Consider the following 12480-nt stretch of genomic DNA (forward strand, 5'->3'; position numbering starts at 1 on the left):
TGAGCACTGATGCTGTCTGTGGGTTTCACTGATGCATTTTAAGTAGGATATGAAGAGTGCACCTTGAGACACAACCCAGTGCAACCACAGGGCTGTGCAGTTGCTCGACTAGTACCTATTTTGGTGCAGACCTGGTTGTGGATGGAGTTGCTTTGGTTCAGTTGGTGCTGATCGACTTGAACTAGTTCAGGGCTTTGAAACCAGTATAACTGGTTGGCGTTGAAAAGTGAGCTGTTTGAAGCTGAACGTGGGCCGTCACTGTGGCCTGCCCCGAGGACGATCCTTGGCTCAGCCCTGCGGGGCCGGCAGGGCACTGCGCTGCCTCTCCTGGGGGCTACATGGGGTGCCTGTACGTGGGGGCCGGAGCGATGCCGCGGGGAGAGGGCTGCGGCCGAGCCTTGCGGGCAGGTGCGGTGCGGCCGCGGGGCCCGGGAGGCCGCTCGGGGGGCTGCCCCAGGCAGGCGGTGCGGCGAGGGCAGTGATTCCGCCCCGGGGGCGAGGAGGATGTCTAGATTGAACAAAAGCTCGCGTTGGGCTCTGGCCGAGCCTCCTGGGCCCGCTGCCCACGCGGCCGGGGGTGATGGGCGATGGGCACCGCCGTCCCCGGGGCGCAGCCACGCCGATCCCCGTGGGGCCGGGGCGGGGCCGCGCAGCGCGGGCGGCGGCGCCGGGCTCGGCATCCGTGACGCGGAGCCAATCAGCGGCCCCAGCTGGAGCTGCTGGCCCGGCCCCGCCGCCGCCCGGGCACGGAGAGCTGCGGACGGGGACGCGCTGCCGTGGGAGCCGCGGTCGCCTCGCCGCGCCCCATGGGGTTCGAGAGCTTCTGCAGCGCGGACGCCTCCGAGCCCTTCTGGGTGAGCGGCGGGACGTGCCGGCGCGGGCACGGAGGGATGGCGGGGAGCCGGGCGGGCCGGGCCGGGTGGCGGAGCGAGGGGGCTCCGAGGGAGCGGAGCCCGCGGTGCCGCCGTGCAGGGCATGAACCTCGGCGTGGAGCGGCCGCGGGGGGGCCGGGCCGGGGCCAGCGGCTCCGGATCCCCGCCTGGTCGTGATGTCCCCGCGCCCGGGGCGCAGAGCGGGCCCCGGGGCGCCGCATGTGCGGGGCTTCCGGCACGGAATGAATGCTTTGAATGGTGGGTGCCCGCCTGGGAGGCTGGAACGAGCTCCCGAGGGGCCGGGGCCGGGCCCCGCCGGCCGCGGTGCTCGGGGCTGTGCGGGCACAACAGTAACAGTGTCTGGCGGGGCCGTCACTCCGGAGCCGTGTGCGAGGCCACAGCCGCGTTCTGCAGGCTGGCAGCGATACCGTACAGTAGCATTTTCGCTGTTTCCTGAGGGAGGGAGCGCAGGTGCTGTACGTGAACAGAAACCCGCCGTGCACGGGTGAGCGATGTGGGATCGCCGCAGATGGGTCTGGCTCGGCTGAGCACGGGGCCCTGGGCACAGGAGCTGCTCTCACCTGGGAGAGCAAGACGGTGCTGAAAACCCATCCTGGGAAGAAACAGCTTGTATGGAGAAGGGGGTTTTGTGGAGGAAGGGAGGAGCGAGAGAGCTGGGAGTTAATTAAAGCGAAAAAGAAGTGGAGTGAGAGCTGCTGTAGGCAACATGGGGGTAAGAGTAAGATGTGGAAGGAACGACATCAGGAATTTGCCAAATGGTTGAGCTAATGAGCTGTCTTACTAGTTAAAAAGTAAAATATAATCAGATATCTCAAGAAATACTATTGTACTGTTTGTCTCAAGAACCATTAAGATATTACCCAGCAGATATTTTTAAAATCATTAAGACTCTAAGACATTTAGACTTTTCCAGCTGATCAAAAGTGATTCTGCTAACCCTCTTTTACAGTGCTTATATCTCTTTTCGGCTGATTTTCAGGTTTCTCAGAACTGGCTAAATTATGAGTTGTCATGATACATATTTTTTTTTCTCTCACAGTATGAGAGCTTTAGAGAATACATGTTTCAGAATTAGTTTATGGAAAAACTGACTTGAGAACAGTAGTGTTGTGAGGAGGAGCTGCCAGCTCATTCTCTGAGCTGTGGAATTGCAACATCAGGTGGAAGCAAGAACTTAGGATGTTGGAAGCAAATAGTTTGTACAGCAATTCTGATAGCAGATTCTTTTATTAGGAGAACACTGTTCTCATGTATACTACAGCCATTTCTGCCATTTGTGGTCTGTCCTAACTACTCCATACATTTTTTTCACTATTTGTTCCCGGTGGGTTCCCAATGTTTTGTGATTTGTCATCTGTTTCCAAATCACGTGGACTTTTGCCTTTCATTTCTTCCAGCTTGAAATCCTTTGGGTGTGGTTGTTTGATTTCTGAATTTTCCTAATCCTCAAAAGAACAATTGTGCAGTCCAGTTGGGGTTAGATGTGCCTGGAAAAACCTTTCTTGTCTTCAAAAGAAACACTGTTTCCACTTGGTTGTTGCCTCAGTCCCAGTGGTGGGGAGGGTGGTATTGCTAATTCGGGTGCTTATGGATAGTCTGGCTGCTTTGTTTTCTGGCATTTCCATTATTGCTGCTGTTTGAAGCTGAAGTAGTAAAGGATTTTCAGAAAATGCCTGTGTATATTCAGTGTTTCACTGGGCTTCCAGATACCACCTGTGTTTGTGCTACGCTGTGGTTGTGCTGTTGCCCTCCTGCCTTGTGGGCTGTGCTCCTGTGCTCAGAGCCAAGTGATACCTGGATACCTGGTGGTGTGTTACTGCATTCTTGTGGTCAACTATGTGGCTGCATCGGCTGTTTTGGTTGGTCCTGAGGTCTTGCTAGACAAGCAGAGGCATTTCTGGCACACTCAGCTTCAAGGAAAAGATGTATTTTCTGTCAAAGGTAATGCCAAGTTTGGGACAAGTCATTTTAACTTGTGGGGGAGACTGTGGTTGAAATGACCTAATGGACCCTTAAAAACTGTATGCTAATCTTCTTAGGCTTTGCTGGCCGGGATTTTTCTTGTTTCCACACCCAAGGAATGTTATTGTTGAAAGTTCTTGTCTGAGAATTAAACAGATTGGTTTTATTTAATACTTAGTTTGAAAGGTCAGCCCAAGAAAGTTTGCCATCTTCTCCTTCACTCTTGTCTTTTTTTTTCTTTTCTTTTCTCACTGTTTAACCTGACTCTGTGCCACTACTCAGTGTAATAACTTCACTGTAATCACATTTGTTTATAGAACTTCACTGCATCTTGCTCCCTTTGAACCATACTCCCTTTTTAGAAGGGTACTGTTCCACCCTTGCTTGCTCTGACATCACTGAGTATCGCAGAGTAACTATCCCATCCATACTATAGAGAAAGGTACAGCTGTGTAAAATAAAGTACTATTTACTGATAGCTGTTGATGGCAATAAAGCTTTAAAATACCCTAGTGGACTTGGGGTAACATTTTGCACTACTTGCTTTCCAGTTCAGTGACTTTAAGGGCCTTTAAGCTGTAAAACTCCTTTGTGACCTGAAATGCTGCCATAGCTTTGGCCAGAGTATCACTCATGTCAGGGTGCAGTCTACCTTGTTTAAATACCAGCACACAAAATACCAGAGGTGAGGTGGGGTGAGGAGCACTGTCTTTCCAGGTAAGCAGGATAAGTGTCAAGGCAGATGTAGAACTTACTGCACACTTTGGCCTGCTGACCTGGCTGTCTGGATATGTGTGCACGCAGTCGGTGCTCTCGGTGCCTTTACATTTGGAAATAGTCAGCTGGTTTTCCTTCCTTCTGAGTAAAATTTTGGTTTTGGTTTTTCAGAGCTTGTAAACTCCACAGAATGATGTTTAGAGAAGTTGTTTCACGTTTAAAAGTGCAAAAAGAAGAAGTTAACAGTTTTTATGTCACTCGGATATTTCAAGCCTAACACTCAATGGGGCTTTATGTAAAATAGGAAATACAGATCTGAAACCTTGATGTTCTTTCTTATAGTTGAGGGAATGTCAGATAAATGGCTTATATTTATATAAGCTCCTGTTGTGTCCTTCACAGGCCAAGACAAGACATTGTTTTTTAAAGTGAATTTAGATAGAAGTTAACCTCAGTTCTTTATTTCAGTGGGAATTTAGTTGACTTTTTCCCACATTTTTCTAGTTGGGCTTTGGTTGTTGAAGAAGGATTTAATAGAAGCAATTACATTGATTTTTAGAAGAAAAGCAAGTTTTCATCTTTTCTGGTTTGAAAACTGGGGTTCTGTAATGATTCAAGCTATATCTCTGCTTGTGTAAACCCTGACCTGTTTCTTTCTTGTTGGTGCAGAAAGGTTTTGTGGAGCCTGTGGTAAAGAAATGGTATTCACACATTATTCTAGGTTTAGCATTTCTTCTTGTGAAACCAAACTACAGAAGAAAAAAAGAATTAATGAGTAAGTGTGAGGCAGAGCCTCTGACAAAATCTAGGGATCAGCCTGGAGGGGTTGGGCTCTGCTCCCTTTGCTGTTTTCTAGAGATCTTTCTGAGGTTTTCAGGTACATTTGTGTGCCTAAATAAATGTATTTCCTTGAGTGTTTGCCCCAAGACATTACGTTTTGTATTTGGGTTGATGTAGTGAGGGAGATCTATAATGTAGCTTGATAGAATTTTATTAAGAAAAAAGCAGTATTGATATTCTTTAATTCATTATATTCTTAGCTGACATTTGTGAAGTGTTTGACATAAACAGCTGCTGTGCTTATATTGTTTATGAGGTCTCTGGGACACTGGTAGTTTTACTGAAATAGACTTCCAAAAGAAAACCAGACTTTTTATGTAAGGAGCAATTTCATGTTCTGAGGATCTGTGGCTTGTGCTTTCATGCATCAGATAAGCAGTAAATTGGCACGTATCTTGGAACCCTGCAGCTTTTTGCACTGTAAGATATGTCTTTAGTGCTTTTTTGGGTGTTTTTGTGGCACAGCTAGGGAGGGTGTTTGAGGTGCTGTGAGAGGGTACTGGGTGTGCTTGATGAAAGCTGTGAATTCACAGTTTAGGGGAGTGCATTTGTGACCAGTTAAAGAGTGTGCAGGCCAGGAAACTACTTGTATTTGCTGACAGAGAAATGTCTTACGTGGACAGTGTTTGGAAGAGAGGAGCCGTAGCAGAGTGTTAAACAGAAAACCCCTCACACAAGACAGTGCCTTTATTCCAATTAACAGCAGATTACATGATTTACATGGCTTTACTGTGGTGTTTTTTGGTGATGAAAGCCAGAGGCCTGTTTGTCTCATTTCTCCCATTTAAACCTGTATGACATTTTTTTATTGAGCATATGAATGCAAGTCCAAATTTGCATGGAAATTAAACTTAGATTAGAAATGAAATTGATATATCTTGATCCAGAATAGATCACTGTAAGGGAAATAGAGGGAAATTAAGCTTGATAATCTGTTCTTGATAGAGATTTTATGAACAGGTGACCTGTCATTCTACAGCTGTCAGTTCAAGGTTGCTCAGCAAAGTTAAATAAAGAAAGAAAAGCATCAAAATGCCTGAATAATTCTTGCTGTTTCCTGCAATTACAATGCAGTTTTTGCATTGAAACACTGTGCTATACTGGGACCAAGGGAAGGTCAGCCCGGGTAGTGCTGAAGTCATTCTGGGTCACATCTCTAAAAAGCCTACTGCTGGGTACTGACCTTTTGCTTACTTTTAATAGAGTCAGAATTCCATGCATTACTGTTTTCTTACTGTTTGCATCTGTGGTAGCTTCAGATACAGTTTATCCCAACTTTAGCTGTTGTCTTAATTCCTTGTTAAGATTGTTACCCAGGTGTGTTCAAGCTTCTCAGTGATTTGAACTCAAGACACACAGGCTGTTGCATTATTAAGCAAACCCTTGGTTTTGGTGTGAAAAGAAGATAAGAGCAGGAATCGTTTTTTCTTGTGCCCTTTTAGGTAACAGATTTCAGTGAAAAAAATTTACCGAAGGGTAGAAAACATCCTTTGGTTCTGCAACTGAATGGTAAATATTTTGTTGTCACGTGGCCAAATGCCTTGTGGTAGGTATGGCAGGGCACGGAAATGCTCTGTCTGTACAGAGAGGCTACATTTTAGTTTTGCAAATGCTGATATAATCTGTTGTATATTCCTTTGACACACACACACACACAGACAAAAGTCGTACTTCAGTGGCTTTTAGCTTCTTGGATTACAAAGACCAACTCTTGTAAATGCCACAGCTGCAGGTGCTCCTGTCTCTGGTAATTTGTTAGCACCACCTTCTTATTTTAGGCTGAAGGGAAACAACAGCAAAACGTGCTTTTTTCTTGGCATTATATGCACTGTTTCAACTAATGCAATGCTTTCTGTAATGTAGCATCTCAACTCCTTGTAAACATTAGGAAATACTGATGTTTGGGTTTGGGACAGGGGTGTACAGACACCTGATTTAAATTCAGGACCAGTTATTGAAAGGTAGAGTCTTTTTCTTGGCTGTGTTAACAAGTCAAATCTGCATTATGTAAGTCATTACTCTTGAGAACTTAAACCATTGCTAGAACCATTTCTAACCTTGCTAAAACCATTTCTAATAGAAAACATTATGAGAAATTAAGGGCATTTCTCTGCCACTGGAAACACTTAGTGATATTTTTCTGCCCTAAATCTTCTTTATATAAAGGATTTAAAGATTTTCAGACCCCTGTTTATTATGTGATGATTACTTTTTTAACTTTCCACCTCTTGCTCTAACAGTCTTGTCTTGTGACAGCATTAAGAGACTGTAAGAATAAAGCTTAGATTTCAGATCTACATTGAAACAAAGGAAGAAGGAGGGGCATGGTCTCTTCCCCCACCTGAGCTCTCAGTCTGTGGGTGGTATTTTGGGAGACTGGGCTGGAGGGTTTGCTTAGGAGTGACTTCAGGCTCTTTCTATGAGTTGCATGTCAAAATCTTAATTGAAGACCTGTATTTTTTTTAACTTTGCTAAACATTTACTTGTTCCTTGCTTCCCTGACTTCTCCTACTATTTGAACCAATGAGATTCCTACTTAATAGCAGGAGTTTTGCTCCATTCATGATTTTTTTTGAGAAGTGTTTGTGTTCTCACTGTTTGGTCATCACCCCCTTCCCAATACTAATATCAGCTTAAAAGGAGAAGATGCAAAGTTGCATGGTAGGCTTGGTTCTCCTGTAGTAATAAAGAAAACTCTGAACTCTGGTTTTTCTCTGGGTGAATGTGATCTCTCCGAGGACTGGAGATCTGAATTTAATTCTTACAACCCAGTGTGGCAATTATCAGTAATGTTTCTTATTTCACCTTTGTGGCAGTAAAAGAACAAAAAGGCAGAAACTTATTGGACTGTTACTGGCCTGAAGAAAGGTCTGAGAACTTCGTGGGGACATGGGCACATATCCCCACATGAGACCATGAAGGGAAGTACTGAAGTCTCTTCCCAGATTGGCAGTCAGGCTCACTCTGTGTTTATTTGTTCTGCTGCCTGTAGTAAGTGGTATAGTTCTGTGCAGGGGCATAATTCCAAAATTTCTTCTGACAGAAGTAGTTTCAAGAGTTTGTGGAGATCTGGGATTGAGATCAAGTATTTGATTGTGTGGCTTTTACATTTTAGTAGAATCCTGGTTTAGTGTGTTCAAAAAATAAAAAAAAAAGACTACTGCCTTTCTTTCATCAAGCATGGGAAATAGCTGTTAGAAAAGTGTTCTGTAAAATCTGTACAAGTGTTTTAAATTCTTCTGCCTCCTATTTGCAGAGTACACCCTTAGATGTTACAGTTAACCAAGAAACCATTAATTTCGTGTAGTTACTACAGACTTCAAAGGAATTGTCTTGAAAGTTCCATTTAGATGCAGCATGAGGTCACTGTGTGCATCACCACAAAGGTACCATTTTACTTGTACATTCTGCACTGACTTCAGGTGCTAGAAAAACAACTGCATTGTGTCATAGGAGATGCCTGTGCATTTTGAGTAACTGTCTGTTTATTAAGAAAAAAAGCCAAAAGAAACAAATGTCAGCTAAAGGGAAGAGTATGTTTGTCTGTGTGTATTACACTAATTAATGTGGAATTGATTCTAGAGCCATTGGATCCTTTAATGCAAGTAGTACTTTTTTCCAAAATAATTTCAGTATAATAGGCATAGTATTTTAAAGGACTTATGAACATATAAATAGGAAGTTTGTGGTGGCTGTTTGAATGTCATATACCTCATTTTGTGCCTTTTTTACCATGTTTAGTGATGTTGTTACTGTCTGCTGCTTGTTCCTGTGAATATTGCTGAGCAGACAGAAGGGGTGTTTTTGCTGGATTTTGTGGGGGTTCTGGAGTACTTTTCTTGCACAAATATCTGTTGCGTGTGGTGTAGCATGAACAGTAAGTGCAGCAGAGCAAATGTTATACTGGTCAAGACTGTGCATAATTATGCATGTTTAGGCTTTATTCTAAATATGGTCTCAGATAAGTGGTGAGCTTCAGCACGTTTCATGGTCTGACTCCAAAATGTGAATGACAGAACAAAGATGCTGTATCAGGTATCAGGGACTTGTAAAGCAAGGTCAGAGTTCCTTTAAAGCAGCCTTAAAGAGAGAGGTCCTTTTCTGCTGCCCACTGATGCAACGACTGGGGCTGTAGGCTCAGCCAGATCTGCCAAATCTCTGATCTGGGGAGAGGCAGGCAGGAAATTTGCTGTCCTAGATAGATGCCATGAGGCCATCAGCTTTGAGCCTACACTGAGGCAGAATGGCTGAGTCAGCTCCTGGGTTTGTAGGTGCTACGCTGGGGAATTTCTTAATATGGTATCTAGAGCTGCCAGATTGTGAGACTTCCTATTTCAGTGGGAAAGTGGTGATGCTGTTATAATGAAAAGTTGTCAGATGCAATTACAGTGTTAGTGCCTGAGAGTACTAATTACTTGCACTCAACTGAAATGTAAGCATTGCATTAAAGAAAAATATTTTTTACTATTAGGAAGATAAGATTGGGAAAACATATCCTGGTCTTACAAAGGTAGTGTGTAATACTGAAGTAGTGGGAACACACTGATGTGTCAAACTCCATTTGAAAGAGGAAGGGTTGACCATGATAACAAAGATTCCAGTGTGGTTTGATGTTTAAGTAATTTTTCAGTCACAGCTGGTCCATGCAGGTGGATTTAACAGTGTGGCTGGCAGCCTTCATCTCTAGCACACTTACACACAGCAGGCATGAAACACAACAATTCTGGTCTCTTCATTTCTGCCAGTGAGAACTTTAAAATGCGCCGTGGGTCAAGTAGGATTATTGATGTGAGAAGAAGTGGCTGCTCCCTTAACAGCCTTTCCTGGCTGCACGTCCAGTGTCAAATACTGTTATTGCTCAGGCTGGGCCTTGTGGGGGCACACAGCTTCCCTGTGCTCTGCTTTCCCTCAGCACACACAGAATAACTCACTTTTTGTGCTGCAACTTTGTCTTTCAGTCCTACTGCCAATGTTTTTATCTTGACCATTCCTGAAATTTTATACAGGAACTAACACAGTTCTTAATTTACCTAGAGTTTATGCACTGTTAAATAAATGGTGTTTACCTGTGATAGATCCACTTGATTCGGAATGCCAAGAATTTTTTGTGCCCTTCTTGTAGATAGAGGTTTTCACTTCAGACATGATGGGAAGGTTTTTTGTGCTGTGAGAGAAACCACGTTACAGAGCACAGAAACTGCAGACTGGTATTTCTCAGCCACAGTGCTGGTGATGAAAGTGAAAGCTGAGAAATAGGTCAGATAAATTTAAAAATATGCTTTTGCTATTCTGGGAAACTTTAAAATTGTCAAGGAATTTCTAAAAGGAAAAAAGACCCAAGCTGAAACTCTCTAAGATCTGAGTTATTGTTCTTCTGGACTAGACTAAAACTAGGCCAACAGCAGATCTCTTCTCTCCAAACATCTACCAGGAAAGGAATAAGGATCATTCTGGACCAACTCCAGTGGGTCCCTGCAGTCACAGCGTAAAGTAAGGGCTGCTTTCTGATTATACAATCTAAGGGCTATAGACCTTAACTCCTTTTTTTCTCCTCCTCCTTCATGGCAGGAGTCTCCTGATTTGTGTAGGCTCTCAGTGGATAGTTGTATCTCTGTCTTTTGTTGTAAAACAGAAGGGTTAACTGATTAGTCAGAGTGAAAATTATTAATCTTTGAGATGTGAAAAATGTGATAACTTTGTGCTTTAATAGAACTTGCTAAAATAGCAAGTAAAAAGTTTGAGTCTAAAACTTCAGTCAGCAAAAACGTCATTAATTTGCTAATTGATGTCTGTTAAGTACAGAGGTCTGCTTCAGTGAATGTTTCTGCACTGTTCCATGAAGAATTTTTGGTTTTGATGGAAAAAATAAAACTAGGTTTATATAAAGCAGAGGACAAGTGTGTACTTTTTATTGGCAGAACTAGTCTAGACTTGTGTAACTGAACCTTCTGATTTGAATATGAGTGCATGTTGGTTTCATGATGAGAGTGATGTGTTTTCCAGCTACAGCTGGAGCTCAGAAAGCTGTGGTATCCTCTATGCAGATCATGGGTTATGCCTATCTTTTGGAATGGATTGAGTTCCTTTTGACTTTGTCCACTGAGAGTGTCAACAGCTCAGTTCAGACTGGGAACCTACTGCTGATGGGACATACTGACAGTCCCCTGTCCTGCTTGCTGGGCCACTCCAGTGTGGCCTGAGCACCCTTTGGACAGGTGTTTACTGGGAGATGTGCTCCAGTGGCTGTTGGACACGTGTTAACTGGGAGATGTGCTCCAGAGGTGGCTGCACAGTCTGCAGGTCAATATGCAGCTCAGTTTGTGTGGACCTGAGTGAAAGGAATCTTGAGAGAACATTGCTCAGCAATGAGTGTTGGGTCTACAGCCCCATTCCTGTCTCTGCTGCTGCCTTGTGTAGACACAACCTGAGGGAATTGCACCTGGGGAAACAGCAGGAAAAATACTGCTGTGCCTCTCTCATCGTGCATTCCCTGCCTTTTTCACCTGAAATGAATGTAAAGTGGAAGGGGCTTCTGCATCTCACCTGTGTGTTGCCATTTCTCTTGTACAGAGAAGAAAAGAGGTTTTTAAGCTAAGTGTGCTCCTACTTGATAGCAACAGCCTCTGAATCAAATCTTGGAAAAAAGTTTGAAAGAGGATGCACTAATGTTGTGGTAGCCATTAAATTCTAGCAGACAGACTTAGCCCAGACTGCTCATTTGTCCCATCTTTCTGTTCTGAACCCTGAAGTACCATTGAATTGTACTTTCTTGCCTTTTAAGCAGAAACAAACACCGCCAGATAACTTGCAAATACGAAAGTCAAATGAAAGGTTGCACGTGCTTTTAGCATATCCTGCAGCCAGTATGTGTAGCAGTCATACATACAGCATGTGTTGCTTTTGTTTCTCCACGTGGCAGTGACATGTGCATTACCTGCTCTGACCTTTCTGGTATTTGCCTGATTCATTTTATAGCAAGCGTTTACAAACACTGCAAAAGGAGTTAGTAACTTTCTTAAGCAGAGTGTAGATGTCCAAAAGTTTACTCAGTAAAATGCTCTTGCTTGTTTGTTGCAAAGCTGATTACATCCTGTTGATTTACTTGTATAATCTTAAAACTGTCTTAATTTGTGAATTGTAAACTGTTCTGCAGAGTCATGAGACTTTTTCTTGGCTGTTGTGCTGTAGTGGAGCAGCTGGGACTTAGAAAGCCAAAACCATTTGTGTGGTGGCTAAATGTAAGGATGACTCAGCTGAAGTTTCTGATGAGTTATGCAAGTCAGGAAACTTAATAACCGTGTGGGTTGTCCACAGTGTCTCGCAGCCACTGCCTGGTCATGAACAGCTTATGTGACCCCTCTGCAGATACATGAAAACATAATTGGGCATTCATATGCTCTACCAGTGTTAGTTCCCTTGAATTAGCTGAAGTAAGTTCAGAGATTTTCTTTTTCTGAAAACTGAAAAATTAAACATGATAGGAAGTGGGAAGAATTTTTAGAACACTGTGGAATTAGAGGAGAAAAATAACAGCTCAGTGTCCTGTGTGCACAATCTGTTGTATCTAATGAGGAAAGAAGTCTTAGATTCTGACAGAAATCAAGGGAAATGGGAAAGGAAAATGTATCTTCCATTTCTCTTTAGATCTATGTTATGTTTGTAATTGTGTTTGAAACTGTTTAATCAGTGGAAGATGGGGACAAACAAAGATCAAAGTGTGGTGATTCTGAGCAGTGGGATGTGTTTTCAGCTTTGATGTTGGAATAGAGGTGACAGGCACTGCAGCTCCTTTTGGTTCTGTTTCCTCATCTATAAAATGTGGATAATGATACTCATTTCTGTGACCAGCTCAGGCTTTTATAGAGGAGAAAGATTGCTGACTGTCATTGTGTCCCAGTAGAGATACTGGTATTTTGAGTAGTGTGATCTGTACAACTGTCTGAAAAAATGCTTTGCCACTGAAAATGAGACTATAGTTAACAAGCCTTTAGGCACAGGACTGCTGCTCTTGGCTGTGTGGCTTTTAAACAGAGGCTGAGAGTGGTGTTTCAGCTGTCCACTAGTGCTG

At 43.6% G+C, this 12480-nt stretch overlaps 1 protein-coding gene across 1 annotated transcript in view; it reads left to right on the forward strand.

Moving 5' to 3' along the window:
* Positions 1–746: 746 nt before the first annotated feature.
* ABCC1 (ATP binding cassette subfamily C member 1 (ABCC1 blood group)) overlaps positions 747–12480 on the forward strand; it is a 48123-nt gene continuing 36389 nt past the window's right edge. The window contains exon 1 of the mRNA XM_071570752.1: positions 747–854. Within this exon, the coding sequence (XP_071426853.1) occupies positions 807–854 (48 nt within the window). The 5' untranslated portion in view covers positions 747–806. The remainder of the gene's footprint in view (positions 855–12480) is intronic.

Source organism: Pithys albifrons, chromosome 16 (assembly GCF_047495875.1).
Source record: "Pithys albifrons albifrons isolate INPA30051 chromosome 16, PitAlb_v1, whole genome shotgun sequence".
Taxonomy (NCBI): Eukaryota; Metazoa; Chordata; class Aves; order Passeriformes; family Thamnophilidae; genus Pithys; species Pithys albifrons.